This window comes from Callospermophilus lateralis, chromosome 13 (genome assembly GCF_048772815.1).
Source record: "Callospermophilus lateralis isolate mCalLat2 chromosome 13, mCalLat2.hap1, whole genome shotgun sequence".
Taxonomy (NCBI): domain Eukaryota; kingdom Metazoa; phylum Chordata; class Mammalia; order Rodentia; family Sciuridae; genus Callospermophilus; species Callospermophilus lateralis.
The window spans coordinates 8,418,615-8,441,062 of record NC_135317.1 but is presented as its reverse complement, the minus strand read 5'-3'; the positions used below and the strand labels follow the sequence as shown (position 1 = coordinate 8,441,062).

The window sequence follows — 22,448 nt, the reverse complement described above, 5'->3', positions numbered from 1 at the left end:
TTAATTCCACCACCTCACCAATCGCCAAGGAAAAAAAAAAAAGAAGAATTTCCATATGATCCAGTAATTCCGCTTCTATAATTGAAAGCCAAAATATACTACGTGAATGGAAAGCAGGTTCTCGAAGAGATATGTGCACATCCATGTTCACAGCAGCACTGTTCACCATCACTGAAAGGAGGAAAGCAACCCACAATGGAGAAGTCAGTGAGCAGAGGGCCATATAGACATACCATGGAATATTATTCAGTTTTTAAAAGGATGGACATTCTGACACATGCCACAGCATGGAAGATCCTAGGACACTGTGCTAAGTGAAATAACCTGTCAGGAAAAGACAAATGCTTTGTATCTGAGTGTCCCTAAAGTAACCAAATTCATACAGTCAGGAGGTAGAATGTGGTGGCCCTGGCTAGGCGAAATGGGAAAGGAGAATTAGCATTGACTGGGGATGATGTGTCAGTTTAGTAAGTTAAAACGAGTTCTGTCAATGGATGGTTACAATGGCTGCACAGCAGTGTGAATGTACTTAATGTCACTGCTCTACTCACTTAAAAATGGCCAAGATGGCCAGGCATGGGAGCACATGCTTTTAAACCCAGTGACTGGAGAGGCAGAGGCAGAGGCAGGAGGATTGCAAGTTCCAGGTCAGCCTGGGCAATTTAGTGAGACCATGTCTCAAAACAAAGAATGCAAAAGGTAGAGGATGTTTGTAAGTGGTAAGTATTGGTTCAATCTCCCATGACAAAAACACACAAACAAAATCGTAAGATGTGTATTTTTATTGTATAGATATTTTTATCTCAATTTTATATATTCAAGAGAACACAGGAGTAAAGTGGGGGAGCTCCAAGAACAATTATGTAAACAAAGGTCTCTGGCTTTCCTCAACTCTGAGTCCCAAGATTCTTAGAAGGAATTATTGTTTCATTTTGTGCTTTGAGCATAAACTTTTAGATTACTGTGTGGTGAAATTAACCCCCATTCAAACAGATCCCTTTCCACTGAGTAGCCAGCCTTCTCCTCCTATCCCATCTCTTCATGTTCCAGCAGAAGTTTGCTCCCACCCTTCACAAGGAGGATGCACATGGATGAAAAGCAGCCCTAGTCATCCTGCTATCATTCCCCTTCCCACTACAGGGTGCCTGAAAATTGCTATATGAATAATGGAGTGAAGGAACACAGATGAGAAATGCATGTTCCTGACAGAAGAGTTGGCTTTCACTCACAGATGCACATGGAGACTCAAAATTGTGCCATTTTCCTTGGTGAAGTTTGGTTTTTCTTTCTTTTTTAAAGTTGTCTATGGACCTTTATTTTATTTATTTATATGTGGTGCTGACACTCAGACTGAGTGCTTCACATATGCTAGGTAAGCGCTCTGCCACTGAGTCACAACCCCATCCTGAAGTTTGGTTTTTCCAATCAGGAAGAGCGGGTCACAGGGGTGTATACACCTTTAATCACAGCAACTTGTGAGGCACAAGCAGGAAAAGCAAATCCAGGTTGGAAGTAGTTTGAAACAGGTTCTAGATCAAAGCAGTGCTCTCTGCATGCTGTCTGCTCTGGCTTTCCTTATTTACATTTAGTTCATATCATTTTAGGATAAGTTTCCCTAGGCCCTCTTAATGATTCTCTTGCCTTTGCTCCTTCCTACTGGGGCTATGAATAAATGGATGCCCCCTCAATAAACTAACACCCATGGAAACACATGGGTGTGCTGAGCAGAATGACAAGAAAGGAACTGGTTGATTCTTTCTTAATGAAGCCACAAAATAAGGACCAGGGCTCCTTGCTGCCCTCAACAGGAATAGAAATGGAGTGTTGTGTTGAAATAAATCCCAGTTCAGGCTCACTCCTCATTTAGGCTAAAGTATCTTAAAATGTCCCTTTTCCTCAAAACAGCTTAGGTTTCATTCATAAATGCTGAAGGCTTTCAGTTGCCCTGCTTAGGGAGAAGCTTAAGGGAAGATGTCCTTGTCTACATTCCTTAGAAACAAAGGAAAAGATTGGAGGAGATATTTTGTTTTTGAAGGAGGGTAGCTGGAATGAGGACCCATTCTTATTTGGATCATGTGATATCCTTTGTATGCCCTTCACCAAATGTAAATGTACTATGCATGGTCCTAGATTGGAGATCTTTCATGAAGTGAAATTAGGAGGTGGAGTGTTTACTAGGACAGAGATTTTCATCTCAGTGCACACTGCATTTCAAAGAATAAGTAAATAATCAAAGAATAATATAATCTCTGTACGTTCTCCCATTAACTTTAATTCACTTCTAATTAGTTATAGCACCTGTGTGTATAATTTCAAAGAGCAAATTCAGTGCAAGGAACTGATTGAATATACTTAAATCATACATCATCTTTATTAGGTTTCATCCCAAATCAGTTTTTCTAAAAAACACTAGCATTTCACATAGCATCATTCCACTGCAAAATCAACTCTATTGAATGAAACCCCCAATACCTTTCTTGATTTTGGTAACAAGTATTAGGATAGATTACACTATTCCAATACGAAAATATTCTCCTCAGAATCTTTGTTTTCTTCAATTTTCTTTAAAAGAGTTATAATTAAGGACTGTTTCAAAGGTTGGTTCTTTCTCCTTTCACAAGTTGTGCTTGAGACATCATAAAATCCTGGAAATAATACCAAACATAGTGAGTGTATGGAAGACTTCCATTGGTCTATTCCCCATAAGAAATGAGATACCAAGCCTCTAGAAATGGTTAAATGGTTAAAAAAAAAAAAAAGAGAGAGAAAAAAAAAGCTATGACCATTATATTGATTAGTAAATAAAGCAGATTCTGGAACTCCAAATAATTCTCTTGCCAACATTTAAAACAGTGCTAATTGCATGGATGGATCCCCAACCTGTCAGCCTTGTTGATCGCAAGTGATGCATCGGGGAGATGTGATGCTAAGTCACAGCAGTTCACTGCCCTTCTCTCTGCTTATCTTTACTTTACTTGTCTGAACTACTTTGAGGGCACATATCTGATGAAATCATAGTAGTGAAAGTGATGCCATTGTTAACAGTTTCCTTAGGTTTTCTCCTTTTTTCTTTTTTCTTGTGCTTTACTAGAGATGAGAGATGGAACCCCACTAATCTACATCTGAGCCCTTTTTATTTTTTCAGTTTCTTGTCAAGTTGCTGAAGCTGTCCTCACTTGCAATCCTCCTGCCTCAGCCAAGCTATGAAGTAGCTGGGATTATAGGCATGTGCCACAATGCATCCTGCACCATTATTAATAAAGCAACAAAGATGACATTATTTATTTTTTATTCTTGAGCAAACAGCAGGGTATGGCGGAAAAAATAATGTCAGAATCAGCTTTACTCTGAAATCTAGCCCTGTTACTTAGACCAATCTCTGGGACTCTATTTCCTCTTTACATAGACTGTCTAGCACCACCTGGTTCTAGTGAAGAAATTAGAAAAGGGACATGAAAGTGTTTTTATAACTTAGAATTATATAATTTGGCATTGCTATTCTATTATTCTATTGTTATTCTAAATGTGCCTGACAAACTCTAACTTATAAAGTACCTAAAATAAATCAGGGAAGTGTTGATTCAAGACAACCTTCACAAGCTTGAAATGTGATGTACAGTTCATGACCCCCAACAGATACTAAAATCCATGGATGCTCTATCCCTTGAATAAAATAATCTCTGTACATCCTCCCATATTTTTCAAATTACTTCTAGATTAGTTATAGCACCTGGTATAATAAAAACAATATCCAGATTACATACACTATTGTTTAGGGAATAAGGATGAGAAAAAAAAATGTCAGTATATGTTCAGTACAGATGCAATTTCCTTCAAATATTTTTAGATATCCTGAATATTTTCCAACATTTCAGTTGATTGAATCCCCAATCATGGGGCATTTTCAAAAAAGAGACACATTTGTAGGTTCTAAAGGGAGAAGCAAGATTCTCCATCCTAAGAAGGTGTTCTGATGGTTCACAAAGTCACTATGTATTGACCTACAGCATCCAGGATAACCCAGAGTTATCATCACACTCAGTCTCTTGGGGGAAGGGACATGCCTGTGCTGTTCATTATCTCATGCAAATGAAATACAATAGGAATAGCTTCTTGGTTCAGAGACTAAAATGTGTGTTTTCTATAAAGTGAAGAGGTTTATTTAATTGCCGTGATTGCTAATTTGTCTATTCCTTATCAGCTTTATTGAATATTCACTACTTAACAAATACTTTCCAAGTGATGTGCATCAATTAGGAAAGCACTTGAAACACTGTTTACTGCCCCCTTAGAGGTGTTTCATCTCTGCTCCATGCACATTATGCCTCTCATTAACACCATATGCAAATTTACTGAAAGGAATATTGATCCCAGAATTGCACTCTGGAGTCTTACCAGATTTTCTAATGGAAATATTATTTATCAAGAAAGGAGATCTGATTAAATCCCAAACCTTTATGTTTGTTTAAGTATCCTAGAAGGATTCATATCCTACACTCAAATTTAATCAGGGATTAATTAAGTATCTGAGGAAAAAAATCTGAAACATTTTTACTTGATCATTTCATGCAAGTATACCTTCAAATCTGTGGTATTTGCATTTCCATAGAATTTTCTTACTGTTTCTACAACTTCTTTCTGAATATTTTCTTGACTGGTGCCTTTCATGTCAATGTAGTGGCAATCAGCACTGACAAAATGGCAGGAAATTGCCTGTGCAGAGTGAACATTGTTAATGGAGAAAAGCATCTCATAAATGTCAACAACCACGCAAGGAGTTTTCCTTGCAGAAAGTAATTATTACACACAGATTTGACTTCTAAACTGCAAGTCCCCCTCCCTGGCATCCTAAATATGTCTACCTTGTAGGTGAGCCTCTCCCTCCTGCCCCCTAGGCTAAATGCTAATTAAGGAACTATAAAAAACTTTTACCTAGCTATGATTATATTTTTAAAAGGTATATATGAGACAATGGCATAATTGCCTAAATAACCAATCTTTATATTTTTTAAATTTATTTTTTAGTTATAGGTAGGCATAATGTCTTCATTTTACTTTATGTGCTGCTGAGGATCCAACACTCTGCCTCACACATGCTAGGCAAGTACTCCACCAACTGAGCTAGAATCCTAACCCCAAATGTGATTATGTGAGTATTTCAGCCCTTGTTTTTGCCTCAGAAAGCAGAAGCTGTGCATTACAAGGTGAGCTACTCCTCTGAAACAATTCCATATATGACCCCAAGATTCAAGAGGAATAGGTTTAGGATCCTGAGGACACCTGGCTTCTAACTAAGTAGAGGAAACAAAAAAAAAAAAAAAAAAAGGAAATATCCTTTCTGGTATGTAAACTGGAAAATACAATCCAGTTTAGTTAAAAGTCATAAATCTTTTGCACGTTACTATATGTATAATTTCTATTTTGAACCCATTCACCTTTCAAAACTGGACTAATGTGAATGCATACTTTCCTGAATCCTTGAGTTCGGTTCTGGCCAGATCCATGGATGAGCAAAGGATGAAAAAAGACAGTGTCTCCCTTCTCCATCACAAGGTGCACTCGGGCATGGTCTTGGTCATAGTTCTGGATCCCATGGTACATGGTGTTAACTCCACCCTGGAACACATGAGACAGGCACAGTCTACACTGGAGGAAGCACAAAATGAATACTTTGTGCATGACTCCACAGGGACAGCAAGGGTTCTATGACTTCTACCAAGAGGAAAACTTATCTAAATTAAATTCTAAAATTATAAAACATGCATGAGTCTGTCATACATTTGATTTTTGAAAGTCACAGATCCTAGGGTACAGTGGTGCACACCTGTGACCCCAGCTACTAGGGAGTCTGAAGTCAGGCATTCCAAGGTCAGGACAGCTTAAGTAAATTCACCAAGATCCTGTCTCAAAAATATTTTTTACAAAGAGAGGAGAATGTAGCTCAGTGGTGGAGGGCTTGCCTAGCATGTGCAAGGCTTTGAGTTTGAACCCCAGCAATGCAAAAAAATTAAGGTCACACGTTAATAATAAATTCACTCATTTTTTGACCAAATGAAAATTTTGAATTTTACCTACACTTCCTCATCGAATTATAAGTAATTGAGATCAGCTTTGCCTCTTGTGATGAACGCAGGTGAACACCTTTCTCTTAGGCATTTCCAGCCTCAATCTTAACATCCTTGCCACAGCCTGACATTCACCTCGCCTAGAATTTTGTTCACATCATTCTTGTATTACTTAAGGTATCTTAGCCTAATTATTCCCCCAAAATAGAATGGTGAAAAGGCTCAATTTTTCTGAGCTCAAAGGACTTATGTCATTATTCAGTGTACAAAGAGAATAGTAAGTTTAAATATTGTTTATTTATAACTATTTCCAAAGGTAGTCATAACTCAAGAAAATGTATTATATCCTTATTAAAGAAATTAAAGTGAGAAGTGACTATAGATGATGAGCCTTTAAGCATCTGGGCAGAAGTGTCCCATTTCTCATGCTAAAAGTATTCTTTTGGAAAATGACCATTATCCTACTGCAGAACATTGTAACTTTGACCCAGTATAATGGATACATTGTTGGTTTGATTGGATTAAGACATGCCAAAAATAAAGGGGCTTCTGGTCGATGATGGTGTCTGTAGGGATGATTGATATGTGGGATGGCGAGAGAGGTGGAGACTCTCATTTGCCAAGTAATGCTTCCTAAGCATTACTGTCTAATAGGATGGTGGCTTGGATGGGATTAAAGTTGGAAGAACAGGGCTGGGGTTGTAGCTCAGTGGTAGAGCCCTTTTCTCACATGTGCGAGGCACTGGGTTTGATACTCAGCAACATATAAAAAATAAGCAAATAAAATAAAGATATTGTGTCCATTTACAACTAAAAAAATTGTAATACAATAAAGTTGGAAGAACAAACAAACAGCACCAAATGCGATTCTCTGAGGCCATCAGCCTGCCCTTTCACTTCAAAGCAGATACTGCCAGTGATTCATCAAGGATTTCAGGTTCTTCTGGTCTTGCACAGAAAATCCCGAGAATCTCCTCTCTACGTCTAGGCTTCTAGACCTCAAACAGTAAGAACACATTTGTGAAGAATGAATTGGACCTCATCATTCATGGGTGCAGAGGCACCTTAATAGCTCCCCAGCATCAACATTTGAATGCATATACAAACTATTGTTCAGTCATGCAACAGAATACTACTCAGCAATGGAAAGGAACAAAGAACAAGCTATTGAGAGACATGTCAGCTTTGGTGAACTTCAAAATAACTATGCTGAGCAACAGAAGCCACACACCCCCAAAAGGTGTATGCCAAAGGATTATACTTATATAACATTTTATAAAATTCAAACTAAACGACAGGAATGGAAAGTAACTCAGTGGTTGCTTGTGAAGGGTTTCAATGGATTCTTTTGATTGTGGGACCAGGTGTGTATGGCAATATCATCAAATTATATACTCAAAATATGTATATTTCTTACATGAGACTTATTGCTGAAAAACACTTTAGTTACAAAATGAAAGTTCTTCCAGCTTCCTAAAAAGGAAGCACCCCATTCTCCATTATAACCTCGAGACTCACTGCTAAAATCCTTCTTAATCAGACCCTAATGTACATTTTTAGGCTCTTCTCCCCTTCTAAGTCCCAAAATGTGCCACTAGCACCCAGCCTATCTGGAATGTGAGCATCTTCCATCTTTCCTCCTCCTTAGCCAGGTTCACACTTGTCCTTGACTTGATGCCTCCATAGAGAATTTCTGGGGTAGGAAATTCTACCTTGTCCTTCAAGGCTCAGCTCAATCTCCACCTCCACTCCTGAGCCTCTGCTGGTCCTCACAGGGGCAAGGAGACAATCCCTCCCTCCCTTCCTCTACTCTAAGAGTCTTCAGTCACTGGGCACATCACAAACACCAGAGTTGAAAGGTTGATGCCTGACCTCTGCCATCAGGCCTCGCCATCTCAGATCCTAGGCAGCTCCTACCCAAGTGTCCATACTGGCTGGCCTTCACACATATGATGAAAGAACAAGTATAATGAATATTTGATCTGATGTCCTTGAACTCCTCCTGATCCCAATTGCAAATTTCAGGACAATGATTTGCTGAGAAAGGAAAACAGTCTCTTTTCCAAGTTTTTGACATGAAATTACAACAGGGAAAGTGATTCTGATCCAGACTCAGTGGTAAGACAGACCTACCTCCCACTGGGGGTAGTCATGTGGCTTCAAGGGAAGTTTGTGGGTGCCTGGGAGGACAGCCAGACAGCCATTGTTCCGGTCAGTGTGTTCCATGGCGGTCCAAGCACAAACAATGAGATTGCTGGGCCTGAAGGGGAAATAGTGCAGATCCTGGTGCATGGGGTGCCGGGAAGTCTTCTTGCCTGAAATGAGCCTGCTGTCAAAAGGGGTTCAAGCCTTATACTTATTATTCTTTGCCTGAATAAACAGCACATTGACCTTCTCCTGAAAAAAATAACCACATCAAACACTGTGAAAAATATGTCTGAAAGGACAAGTTCCACACTGAAATAGCAGTCAAGATGGTGCTAGGAATCTACACTTATCTTCTGAATTTCTGGTTGCTGGGTGCTTACCCTCTTTTCTAGAGAACTGCGTATACACCATCATCTCTGTTTTGCTTTATTCCTTTATCAGTCTATATTTGGCACAGAGGTAGCATGCAGTAATTATTTTGTTAAAAACGCTGGACTAGTTAAATTAAATTAAACACACTGTTACAATTATGTTTGAAGTTTCTTTATTTTTTTTTCCTTCAGTTTTTTGTTGTTTTGTTTTTTTGTGGCATGGGTCTGAGTTTCAGTCTCATAAGAATAGTCTCAATGAGTATGTGGGATTGAACCTAGGAATGCTTAACTAGTGGGCCACATCCCCAGTCATTTTTATTTTTTATTTAGAAACAGGATCTTGCTAAGTTAGTTAGAGGCCTGCTAAGTTGCTGAAGCTGGCTTTGGATCTGAGCTTCTCCTGCTTCAGCCTCCCAAGTGCTAGGATTACAAAGTGCAATACAGAGCACAGTTGAGGTCCCCTTCTATGGGGCTGATACCAAAAACAGTTCCCTTAGAGGTCCTACTTCACAGAGCAATAGTCATCCTGTGTCCAGTCAAGGTCCAGTCAGAAACACTAACCACATGGACATTTTCCCAGCTTTGTTCTAGGCACTTCGTTTCCAGACCACCTCCCCTCAAAAGGAAGGACATCATGGAGGAAGACATACTATCACTTAAACCTCTCCCCGCTGTCAGAAGGAAGAAAAAGTACACAGGGATAAAACCTTCTCATGGTTGATTTCAGCTGTGTTGTAAAAGGATCTCTTGGTGTGTTCCAAGAGCCACTTGCAGAAGAGTCTCTGGAGGTGGGAATTAATGGGCAGACACCTGGGATATACTTCCAGAATCAGTGTCACTGTGAGAATTTAGAATCTAGGATTTGGTGAGCAAAATAAGGTGAAAGGAAAATGACCACAACACTCGGAGTGACCAAGAGATCAGGTCATCCTGAGTGGCACTTCAGAAGGAAGAGGGACCCAAAATTGGGTTTTAACCCCCTCCCGGGTTTTGGCACCAATGAAAGGCCAAGGTTCGAGATTAAAATGCACACACACAGATAGCAGTGACAAAGATGAAGCACTTTACTGCAAGCTGGTGCTAGCTTATACAGAAAGTAAGAGTCAGTTATCTTAAACCAGGAAGCTCCTGGGGCCAATCATAGTAAAGGTCAGGTCATCACCTACTGTGCATGAATGTCCACCCTTCATAAGATTCATAGGGGGCACGAGCTGTCCACGATCATGGAAGACGGGAGGACCAATTAGAAAATTTTCAAAACAACTTGTTATCCACCCACTGGCAACTTGCCTGCCACCATGTTGCATTAGGTACTCCTTATCTGAAAGGCCCAGGGAGTTCTAGCTGCCTACTGGCAATTTGCCCACCACCATATTTGAAAGGCCCAGGGAGTTCTCAGGGAGACTCCCCAAATAAGGCACCACCAGGACTTGAGTGTGACTTATAGTCACAGCTTTCGTCCTGTTACTAATAATGATGTCTTCAGATCAGGAATGCAGAATCCAACAGGCTAAGAATGACTGGTGAAGATTAGAGATGTTGAATAGAAGGAGTCTATGATATAAGAACAGTCACATTTCTTAAACTGTCATTTCAGAGAACCATTCATTGGAAGAGTTACAATAACCCTAAAAGCAACACCTGAAATCACTTTTACTTTAACGTTGATATAACATGAGCTATAATAAGACTTAGTAGCATTCACATTTACTCAATCCAAAGTTTGACAGTTACACACATGAATGCTTCTAGAATATCACATTTACCTGTGTTAATTAAACTATCTTTTTGTCTTTCCTCTCTTTAACAAATAAGAGCCCTTTACCCGTATCTGGAGGTTTGTTTATCAGCATTGTGTGCACAGCCATAATATTGGGTCCAGTGAAGCACTCCACATACTTCAGAATCTGAAAAAAGGAGAAGGAAAAACAAACTCATTGGAAATCAGAAATGCAGACAAGAGGCATAAAATGTCCACACAAGAAACAAAATGGCAACAATTTAAACATTAATTGGTATTTCACAACACTGCAGACAAAACATGGAAATCTTGGAGTTAGAAACCATTCCAGATCTCCAATACTCAGCATTCAATGGGAACTTTTTGAGTAAGCTTGAAGTGTAACCTTTCTCTTTTGCCCTACAAAAAAGATAAGGGTATCTAGGAGGTATCAACTAGGAAGCCCAGGATCAGCTCTTCTGCTAACCAAAGCTATAGAGGGTGGCCCAGGCAGAAGGCAGTGTCTCCCTCCTCCTGGGAGACTCTGCATAAGAAGGTTCCATCATGACTTGGGGCTGTCAGAGGACCACTTTCAATATATGTGGCCACTCCTTCAATAATTCTTCCCTAAGGTCCATGAACCAGGCAGAGTATTGGCCAGTAGGGGGCTCAAAAGTGAACAAAAAAAGGAGGTCTCTGTCCCCATGGAGTTTGAGTCTCAGGAGAAAGAAAAATAGAAAATCTGAAAGTCAAGGATGGTAGTACTTCATCCACCAAGAGTTGCCTATGGCTTCAAGTTCTGTGAGCACTTGCAGACTTCATTCCCAACACAGCACTGGAGGTTGAAGCACTGATGGTTGGGGATCATTTCACCTGGGCTTTCTCTCCATGGGCTGAACAGGACATCACAGGTGATTTACCTGTGCAGTCTGAAAGAACGATCAAGGCTTGTCTTCAGAGAAAATGCCCATTTATTGAGGAACAGCTCTACATATTTATAGAGCCGGGGATAGTTTGACAGTTATGACAGTTTAATGGTTAAAGGGTTTGACAGTAGTCATGGAGTGCTTTTTGATTGGTGGGTAAAAATCATGTGAGCCAGCAGGGCTCACCAATGGACTGCAGGATCATGTAAGCCAACAGGGCTCTCCATTGGATGGCAGGATCATGTGAGCCAGCAGGGCTCACCATTGGACACCAGGATCTTGGGGGATAGGGAAGTTAGTCTTTGGAGAGCCTGTGACTCCCAACACAGTCTGTCTTCAGGAGTCAAACACTCTGACAGCATTTGGTGATGGTTTTTCATAAGTGCTATATAGGATGTCTCTTTCAAATCATTTTAAACAAATGGTTAAGAAAACATGATGCTCAAAGGTGGGAGGGTATGTGTAAACAAACTTGAGGATGCAGAAGCTAATTCCTGAAGAATGCACAAAGAGCTCACAGCAAGTGAGGCTGGGTAGAGAGAGACTTCTTCTCATGTTGTACTCTCCTGATCTACTTGAAATACGAATTAAATTCTCTTGAAATATGAATTACTCTTTTTTGATTATGTATTTATTCTAATTAGGTACATATGACAGCAGAATGCATTTTGATTCATCATACACAAATAGAGAACAACTTTTCATTTATCTTGTTGTACCTGATGTAGAGTTGTACCATAGGTGCACTTATACATGTACCTAGGGTAATGATGTCCCTCTTATTCCACCAACTTTCCTGCCCCCATACTCCCTCCCATTTGCCCAAAGTTCCTATGTTCTTCCCATGCCTTCCCCCATCCATTATGGATCAGCACCCACTTATCAGAGAGAACATACGGCCCTTGGTTTTTGGGGATTGGCTTACTTTGCTTAGCATGATGTTCTCCAACTCCATCCATGAAATATGAATTACTCTCAAAGAAAAATAATTTTTAAAAATTAATTTAAGCCAGCCATAGTGATGTATGCCTGTTATCCCAGTTGCTCAGGAGGCTGAGGCAAGAAAATCATAAGTTCAAAGTCAACCTCAACCACAGCATGACTGATATCTCCAATAAAACAATAAAAAGACTGAGGGTATAGTTCAGTAATAAAGTGCTGCAGAGTTTAATACTTAGCACTATATATAAACAAGATAACATAAAACACAATTTAAATTTAAAAGCAAATTCATGTTCTTTATGATATGCTGATGCTGACTCACAATAGGTGGGGGAAGGAAGAGTGGAGGTTCCCTGGATTGGGACTAAGAGGAATGTGGGGAAAAGAAGGAGATAGGAATGGGAAAACAATAGAATGAACTGGACAGAACTTTCCTATGTTCATATATGTATACACAACCAGTGTAACTCTACATCATATATAACCTTGAGAATGGAAAATTAAACTCCATATATGTACGATATGTCAAAGTACATTCTACTGTCATATATAACTAAAAAGATTAAATAAAATAAATAAATAAAAGCAAATTCATAACTCAACTGACAAGCTTCATAAAACAAATAGAAGAATGAATGAATGAATAGATTTACACTAGTTTCATACCTATTGATATTTACTTTTAATAGAGCCCTTGCTGTTCAATTCCTGTTTTTCTTAACAAAAGATAATTAACACAATTCATACTGGTGTTTCTCAGTCTTGCTGCTATTGGTATCTTGGTTGGGATCATTCTTGGGGAGAGAGTTCTTTTGTGCATCATAGGATCTTGGGTCCTATTGCCAGCATCTGTGGCCACTACCCACTAGAAGCCACTATTGCATACTTCCCCACTGTTGTAACTACCAGAAAATTCTAGAAATAAGGAAAGTCATAAGATATTGACAGTATCCACTGGAAGACAAAATTCACTGAAGCTGAGAACACCACTCTAGTACCATGTGTGGAAAAGGGTTAAATTCAGTACAATCACCAGGTCTTGGGGAAGACCTGCAGGCTGGCTATGAAGGAGAAACCAAAACAAGAGCAGTCTTTAACCTCTGGGAGAGTGCAGTATCTGAAGAGCTCCTTATCATCATGTAAATTCTGAACCTTCACAATTGTTTTCTCACTTGGAATGTATTCTGATTTTGCAAGGGACACATCTCTCATGACCATTAGTCCTGCTGGTTTCGACTCCTTTTTGCAGATTTTTTCAAATTCAACCCTAGAAAATTAAATTACAAACAATGTCATGACCTCTGCTCCAACCCCCTGGTTGGCCTGGACCTGTGCAAAGATTGGCAGGTACAGGAGTAGTTTCTCTCTACTTCATCAGCCCTCAGGCCTAGTAGAATAATTTTGATGGGAGGGAAAAGAAAATGGTCAACTCAGAAATCGTGGCCTCCTAGCTGGAATCCACTACCAGGATGAAAATATTGCTTGGATTAACACACCAGTAGGGAAATTGTTTCATAATTACATTGTAATAATATAGGCTAAGTATCCCTTATCTGAAATACTTTGAAGTATTTCAGATTTTTTTTTTTTTGATTTTGTTATATTGGCTTATACATAATGAGCTGATTGTGGTGGCTCAGGTCTCTAATCATAGAGACTCAGGACAGCACGCTGCAGGATATAAGTGTGAAGCCAGCCTAATCAATTAAGGAAGTCTCTGTTTCAAAAAAATATATATATGAAAAGGTCTGGGATGGACTTCTGTGGTAAAGCTCCCCTGGGTTCAATCCCCAGGACTGAAAATAATGACAATGAAGATGATGATGATGATGATAAAATAATAATGAGATACCCTAAAGATGGGACCCATGGCTCATCACAGAATTTATGTTTTCTATATGCCATATATACATAGCTTGAAGGTAATTTTATGCAATAGTTTTAGTGTGTGTGTGTTGTGACCATGACCATCACATGGGGTCAAGTGCAGAATTTTCCTCTTGTGACATCATCTTGGTGCTCAATGATTTGGATATTGAATTTTCATGTTAAGGATGCTTGGCCTGTAATAGCAAATACTCCTGTAACAAATACCTGATGCAAGGCCCTTTTCATGGTACTCTCCACATATTTTACCTTTTTTGTCCTATCAATAATGCTAGGAGATCAGTACTATTATTATGGACATTTTACAGAGGAGTACACACAGTATGGAAAATTAAGGTGACTATGTGGGACATGCCACCTGTGTGGGACACACCATATTAAGAGGCAGAAGTGAGATTAAGGACAAAAAGTCTGGCATGCTCCTAAACACATCTCAACAAAACACATCACTCAAAAATACATGAACTTGCAGAGGCTAATCTAACTTGTATTCCCATTACATACATATAATACATAGTATATCAATTTTTATTCATGCATTATAATTACACCTAATAATTATATCATTGTGGTATATTCGGATCTGCACATAGTATTCTTGGGTCATCTCCCCTTTCTCTCTCCTCTTCTCACTCCCACAGAACCAGTTGATGTACTCTATTGATCTCCCTTCTATTTTCATGAGACCCCTTTTTACCCCTTTCTTCTCTCTACTTTCCATGTGAGAGAACACAATAACCCTTGACTCTGAGTCGGCCTATTGATCTTAACATGATGTTGTCCAGTTTCATCCATTTTCCTGCAAATGACATAATTGCCATAATACACATTTTGTAAAATAACCAAGAGTTTTACTTTACCTAAAGCGTTCAATATCAGCATCAGATACTAGATTTTTAATAACAAGAAATCCATTTTCTTCATAAAATTTTCTCTGTTCCAGGCTTAGCACATTATTATCCAAAGTATACCTACAGGACAAAAAGGCACTAAATAAGTCCAAACTTAATTACAACCTACCATTATGTACCAAGAATCCAAGAAATGAGATATCCTATATCCAATACTTCTAATTGTAGGTCTTTAAGAAAATGATCTTAAAATGTTTGAAAAACTTCATGTCCAAAACATTAATAGTGGTCACAAAATGTACATTAATGGGAAAAATATTAACTCATCATATTACATCCACTCAGTGGAACATGACTCAGGAATTAATACTGAAGGAAATGAACGTGTGGAAAATGGCCATTATAATAAAATATGACTACAATGATATAAATATGACAGTACTTGTGCAAAGGAGACTGCTGAGAAATACACCAAAAATATTTTTAACAGTGATTGCCTTTCAATAATGCAATTATGGGTGATTTTTTGAATTCCCTCCTTTTCTCTGATTTTTAAATTTTTTCTGGGTGCATGTACATGGTTTTCAGTTGGGAAATTAATTCAAGTAATTTCATGTTTTCAATTCAATCAATACATTCTCAGAAATAATTAAAATAACAAAATCCAAATAGATATACAACATATCAGCAAATGAGGTGGAACTGCAAATATGTGCAACTACTATGGAAAACAGTATGGAGATTCCTCAGAAAACTTGGAATGAAACCACCATTTGACCTAGTCAACCCAATCCTAGGTTTATACCCAAAGGACTTAAAATCAGCATACTACAGTGATGCAGCCACATCAATGTTTACAGCAGCCGGATTCACAATAGCTAAACTATGGAACCAACCTTCCCTTCAACAGATGAATAGATAAAGAAACTGTGGTATATACACACAACGGAATATTACTCAACCTAAAAGAAGAATGAAATTAGGGCATTTTCCAGTAAAAGGATGGAACTGGCTAATATTATGCTAAGCAAAATAAGCCAATCCCAAAGAACCAAATAACAAATGTTTTCTCTGATATGTGAAAGCTAATTCACAATAAGGGAGAGGGGGAAGAATAGAGGTATTTTAGACTAGTCAGAGGGGGATGCAGGGAGGGGCAGAGGCATGAGGGTAGGAATGATGGAAGAATGAATCAGACATTATCACCCTATGTGTAAATATGATTACATGACCTGTGTAACTCTACAACATGTACAACCACATGAATGAGAAGTTATACTCCATTTACGTATGATGTGTCAAAATGCATTTTACTGTCATGCATAACTAATTAGAACAACAACAACAAAGAGAAATCACAATATTAAAAAAGATATCAGCAAATAAAATCACCCAACACCTCTCATAAGACTGAAATTGTGGCTGTAACAATATTTATATAGGTCAAAGTTTTCCCCTAAGGTGACATCAGAATAAAACTTGTCTGGCACAGTAGTAAACACTTATAATCTCAGGAATGCAGGAGGCTGAGGCAGAGTTGCATGTTCTAGGTTAACCTCAGGAACTTAGTGAGGCCCTAAGGAACTTAGCCAGATCCTGTCTCAAGATAAAAATTTTAAAGTACTGGGAATGCAATGTTGAACTATCCTTTGGGTTCAATCCCCATCAGTAAAAAAAAAAAAAAAAAAAAAAAAAAAAAAAGTAATAAACTTATGTTTATAATTTCAGCAACTCAAGAAGCTGAAACAGAAACATTGCTTAAGCCCAGGAGTTCAATACCAATTTGGGCAACTTAGTGAAATCCAAAAAAAAAAAAAAAAAAAAAAAAGACAAAGAGAAAAAAATATAACGAAAACAAAAAATTCTAGCTAATATATTAATTTTACCAAAGGACAAGCTAATTTAGTTGTAATAAAACATACTTACTTTTTTTTTTTTTTTTTTTTTTTTTTTTTTTTGTGTGTGTGTGTGTGTGTTGTGCTGGGGATTGAACCCGGGGCCTTGTGCATGTAAGGCAAGCACTCTACCAACTGGGCTATATCCCCAGCCCCCATGCTAGCATTTTCAAAACTCAGATTATATATTTTCTAGTATTTTTCCTTTTTTCTGAAGTTTAGAAAAAATATAGAAAAATTAAAGTCAAGATCTTCAAAAGCATCCACAATTCTAATTAGAATAAATCCTACAAACAAAGCAGTTGTATAATGAATTCAAACAGGCAATATATATTTTATATCAGATCCAAATTACCACTAGAAAAGCATTTATATACATAGTAGAGTTACCACTTAAAATGACATCTACTTACTGGAATTGCTGAGGATGGAAACTGGCAGGGGCAATAGGCCCTGAAGTGTGAGTAGCTACCTAGCATGTGAATTAAGGCAAACAAAGTAAATTTGGGAGTCAACCTTGTCTAGAAACAACTGCCTGCTCTGGAGTGGTTCTCTCAGGAAAAGAGTTTCCTAAACAGACACCAGATGCTCAGGTTTCCCACATCACCCTGACAAGTACACACTGGTGCTTTAAGTCCTTTCATTTATATCCCACAGTTTGTCTAATTTTAAGTATGTGCAAGAACTAAAAATTCTATTTCTAAAATCTCTTTTCCAAACTGTAACTAGAGATTATTGACACAGTATCTCATTATTTCTATTATTTTCTCATTGTTTCTTTAGTTAAAAGAGTTCCTTTCAGAGTATCACTTCTCACGAACAGGTTATCATTTCTTAAGTGACATCTCTATCAAATGTGATGACAATGTCATAATCCAGGAAGAATGCAAGACAAGAGTCAGAATTATGAGCTCCTGTCTGCTCTCTCAGAGGCAGAGGGGTTAACACCCTGCCTGGGTCAATGACTCTCAGCAAATTGTCATTGCCAAGACACTCAGATCTCAGACTCTAGATCAATGGTCTTGTTGCCTCTACTGAATTCCTGTAGCATGTTTTCTTTGTCATTGTTGTTCTTGGGGAAATTTATATGATATGGAAATGTTTATAAGCTAAGGTTAGGTGAAAACAATGCATGCACAAATATTCCTGGGTTTTAATACTATGCATAGGAAAGGAAAACACCAGCAAGTTTAAGATTTGTCAATGGTGGAATAATGACTTACATGTATTTAATTTCTCATCTCTACTTGTCTTCATGTTAAAAAAAAAACTTGAAATCTTACACTTCAAAAGTTATTATTCCTTATTCCAAAATCTATCATTCTAAGAAACAATGAAAGCTGGAGAAAAACTGTCACGAATCTTTAAGAAGTCTAAGACTAAAGGAAATATTCACTATAAATCTTGTCCAGTGTTGTCCAAGATCAAAGCCACCAGGCACTTCTGGCTATATAAGCTGAAATTAATTGAATGCCAAAATGCAGTTCCTCACCTGCAGCTCATCCTAATTTGACCTATTTCATCAGCTCAATAGCCACATGTGACTGGGGCTACTATATTGCACAATCCAGGCATGAAATATTTCATCACAGAAAGCCAAACTCAACTGTGCTGATATGGAAAAAACACCTATCAAAAAACTAATCTCTAAGCTCAGAAATAGCGGGGTCAGAAAATCCAATTAAAAAAATATTAAGAGGGCTGGGATTTAGCTTATTGGTAGAACACTTGCCTAACATGCACCACACCTTGGGTTCCATCCCCAGAATGACAGAGATGAAAAACAAAGCAATGAGAGGCTGAACCAAGAAATCCAAATTACACACCTAAATATATCCATTCCCAGTGTATCACAGCTCTCAGCATTTAGTGCCAGGTTTCTGTTCTCATGACTCAGTCACATGTGAGGTTGGTCTCCCACAATTTAGTTCAGGGCCACACCTGTATATTCTGATTCTGCAGTCTGAGTTGAATTGAGCCTTAGAATTTGCATTCCCCACCACTTCAGGGATGAAAATCAGGGCCCTGCAGTATTAGGCAAGCCCTCTACCACTGAATTAAACCCACTCAGCTACACCTGCACAGCAAAGTCCTCTTCTAACAAGTTCTTCTAACAAATTTCCAGGGGACCCAGATGCCACTGGTCTATGGACCACACTATGACAAACATTGGTATAGTTAAATAGTTCAAATTTTTAATCTCTTCTATTCTCTGTTTCTCACTGTAAAATGAGCTGACATCCTCTCCTGGAGTCTCTTTACCACTTTACAGTCCTATGGACAAAGTTTAAACTGGCAATGTTCTTCCATGTTGCTGCTTGGAAACCCACTGGGAAGAGCAACACTGAAAGTCCAAGACACAGGTATTAGACTCAACTTTAGGAGAGATGTCAGGATGTTAACAAAATGCAGAAGAGAGGCTACTGGCCTAAAGAAAAACTTCAAGCAGTTCCTACAGAGCTTCCCAAAGCACTCTCTGAATGAGAAGGCTTAAGCTGAGGCGGCAAAAGCAGTTCAAGAAACCAATTTGAATTGTGGATCCTATTCACACTACTACATTTCTGGGTTGTTCCTCCTCTACAAGCCTGGCACACACACCTTGGCTGGCATTCACTTCTGAAGATTCAAGGACAACCCAGGTGCTGGATTCTAAGTCCTTTTCCAGACACCAGTGCATACTCTGCCAGGGTCCCCAGGTCACCAGAGGCTGCCACAGAGCACAGAGCTCCACTAGCAAGGGGAGCAACCAGAAGCATAGGCTGAGAGAGGGCTTCACCTCCAGATGGTGGTTCAGAGCAGCACCAGTGTGTCCAGCTCCCACCCCCTCAGTGAACTTGTGTCCTCTCTAGAGGGGGTTCTAGTGACCTGTCCTCTAAGCCCCTTCCAGTCAGCTCTATGCTTCTATTTACAGTGTGATTGTCCTGGGACATTTCTTGGTCTCCATTCCCTGGCAGACGTGGTGCACACTCAGTGCAGAAATTGACAAGGCAGCTGACTATGGCAAGGCCTCTTTTGGGACCCACCTCCAGCCCTAGGAAGGACAAGAAAGGTGGAGCGAACCTATAGCTGCCAGGGAAACCAGGATGATCCTGTACCCAATCGCCAAGAAAGAAGCCTTTGAGGGGGTGGGGGCCACCAGAACATGGAGATCCAGCCTCCACCTCGATCCTGGGCGCCTGTTTGAGACGTAACCTTTGCAGGGATAGCAGCTCAGAGGATCAAAAAGGCCAAGTGAAGTGTCCCTCCTGCGCCCTGGAGGCCACCACCTAGACCCGGGCCACCCCCAAAGACTAGGCTGCTGTGCTCCATCTGGACCGAGCCCAGCCCAGCCCAAAGGATACTAAGGTCCCAGCCGAAGGGCCGACGAGGTGCCCCAGAACAATCCGCAGGCGAGCTGAGGCGCACTGCTGCTCCATGGCGGCGACGAGGACACCCACCTGCGGGGCCGGGCTCCACTTCATTTCCGGGCCGCCCCGCCTCCTGGCGAGAGAGGGAAGGCGCAGCAGCCCTGCGCGACTCCGGGGCTCCGCCTCCCGCGCCAGGCGGAGAGACTCCCAGGGCCCCCAGATCAGCTGGGTCACCTGGCACCTGGGCTCCTTCTTCTCCTGTGCGCTGTTTCTAATCCACAGGGACCCTCCCTGGATGACCAGAGCAACGCTCTTAACTTCATAGCTTCAGTCCATCAACCACCAACCATACTTGCGACTCTTCTCTCCACTGCTAAACCAGTAAAATCCAAAGGTTTACCCCTAAAAATCGATCGTGCTGTTCCAAAGAGAGTTAATTTAGTGTGAATCCAGCCCAAAATATTAGTTTGGCTGGTTACCACTCCCCCACCACCTTTTTTAAATGTATTAAATAAATGACTCCCAGGAAATTGTGATATGGTCTAGCAAAATTTGATTTTTTTTCTTTTTTTTTATAGAACTTTTTTTTTAAAAAAGTTCTTTTTTAAGATCTCTTTGTAACATCTTGTTGTAAGACCTGCAGATGATTGGCATTGCATCTGCTCTCTCCTTCCCCTCATTTTCTCATTGGTTCTTTAGCATGGAGTTACTTCCAGAATTTTGCTCCTTGTAAACTTGCTCTCATGTCTTTAATGGAGTCTTTATGTAATTTGGTGACATTGCCATAGTACATGGTGAGCATTAGCCCGTAAGATATTATCTGTTTGTTCAGAGGGAACATCAGCCACTGGAAAATGGCCTATCCTTTGTCCTTCACCTTTGGGTTCTTTATGCCTTTCCCATGACATTCTTCAACTGTGTCCCAGAGTCTAAAGTCCTGCTCACAGAAGAAACCAGTGTTACAGGAGAGTGGTGAGCTGAAGCTCCAAACTTCAGGTCTGGAATACACATAAAAGAGAATCTAAAGTCAGACAAAAAAAAAAAAAAAAAAAAAAGTTCACACAAAAGAAGGGAGGTAGCTGGGAATGTAGCTCAATGGGTAGGCACCTGCCTAGCATGCTCCTGGCCCTGAGTGGAATCCCTTGCACTGGAAAATATAAAAACATTTAAAAGTGTGTCGTGATCCCAAGTGTAAAATATATATCCTTGAGTCCTTACAAATACAAAAACAGGATTAAATGAATGGATGAAGTCAATGAATTATGTAAATAGATGAATAAATACATGGAGGAAAGGAGAAAACCTCCTTTGCAGAAAAATTCTAAATATTTCCTGTAGATATTTCATGCTTAAGAAAAGGAAAAGCAAGCCGAGTGCAGTGGCGCTCATCTGTAATCCCAGAGGCTCAGAAGGTTGAGACGGGAGAAACGTGAGTTCACAGCCAGCCTCAGAAATGGCGATGCACTAAGCAACTCAGTGACACCCTGTCTCTAAATAAAATACAAAATAGGGCTGGAGATGTGGCTTAGTGGCCGAGGGCCCCTGAGTTCAGTCCCCAGCACCAAAGAAAGAAAGATGGTATTAACTTGTAGATGAAGCCCACCTAAATAGGATGGCCACCATGATAGTTCTGGAGAGGACTAACTAAGGTCAAAACTTCTACTGCCACCTGTGAAGCAAGAGTTGAACACCTGATTGACAAAGAGTACAGAAGGTCCCCAGTTCTCCTGGTAAACATCAAATAGGAGTAAATGTGGAGACAGCATTGCCTTCTTTGACATTCTCTGTTCTTGTTCATAAGCCTCTCTTTCTTCTACTTTACTCTCACCTCACTTTCACATAGTAAAGTTCCCTTGTTTCACTTTTGCTGCCTGAATTTTAAGGGATTTTTTTTTTTTTGTTGTTGTTGTTGTTGTTGCTGGTGGTGGAGGTGGAACACAAGGACTGAGGTTTGGAGATTCAGCTCCTGCTTTCTTGTGAAATTTGGAGAAATTATGACACTCATAGCCAGGAGGGCAGCTTGGAAGCCAAGGCCACACCTGAAGGCTATCTACCAACAGCATCGCCAGCCACTGAGAATATGTTCTTTTTTCCTGAAAGGAATTGGACCATGCAAATATTCTTCTGTAAAGGAGGTTTTCTCCTCTCCTCCATTTATTTATTCATCTATTTAGCATATTGTGCTGTTGATTTCCTACAATCATCCTAATATGTAGCCCAATTATTGCTGTTTCCTAGAGGAAGAAACAGGCTCAGAGAAGTTAATTTGCTAGGAAGTGGCAGAGCCACAATGCAA

The 22,448-nt window shown here is 39.7% G+C and overlaps 1 protein-coding gene across 4 annotated transcripts; it reads right to left on the bottom strand.

Annotated features, from left to right (window-relative positions):
* Positions 1–2,389: 2,389 nt before the first annotated feature.
* LOC143379363 (phytanoyl-CoA dioxygenase, peroxisomal-like) lies at positions 2,390–20,283 on the bottom strand. Of its 4 annotated transcripts, none has more exons than XM_076831935.1 (9): positions 20,147–20,230; positions 18,632–18,719; positions 14,920–15,030; positions 13,271–13,439; positions 10,410–10,491; positions 8,199–8,380; positions 5,467–5,616; positions 4,579–4,713; positions 2,390–2,645 (listed from the first exon to the last, which is right to left on the bottom strand). In XM_076831935.1, the coding sequence occupies exons 2-9, from the start codon at positions 18,643–18,645 to the stop codon at positions 2,592–2,594; spliced, it is 897 nt and encodes a 298-aa protein (XP_076688050.1). In that variant the 5' UTR covers positions 18,646–18,719; positions 20,147–20,230; the 3' UTR covers positions 2,390–2,591. The 4 variants fall into 4 exon arrangements, with proteins under 4 accessions (XP_076688050.1, XP_076688049.1, XP_076688051.1 ...); XM_076831934.1 differs by lacking the exon at positions 18,632–18,719 and adding an exon at positions 17,219–17,277 and having other exon boundaries at positions 20,147–20,227; XM_076831936.1 differs by lacking the exons at positions 18,632–18,719; positions 20,147–20,230 and adding exons at positions 18,029–18,056; positions 19,866–19,919.
* Positions 20,284–22,448: the final 2,165 nt, after the last annotated feature.

Excerpts from the sequence above, each read along its gene's own strand:
- LOC143379363 (XM_076831934.1), bottom strand. The coding sequence starts at position 20,221 with ATGGAGCAGCAGTGCGCCTCAGCTCGCCTGCGGATTGTTCTGGGGCAC. Across the intron at positions 17,278-20,146 it reads GCCCTTCGGCTGGGACCTTA|GTAGCTACTCACACTTCAGG; the intron begins GTATCCTTTGGG and ends TTCACATGCTAG. Across the intron at positions 13,440-14,919 it reads GCTGATATTGAACGCTTTAG|GGTTGAATTTGAAAAAATCT; the intron begins GTAAAGTAAAAC and ends TTAATTTTCTAG.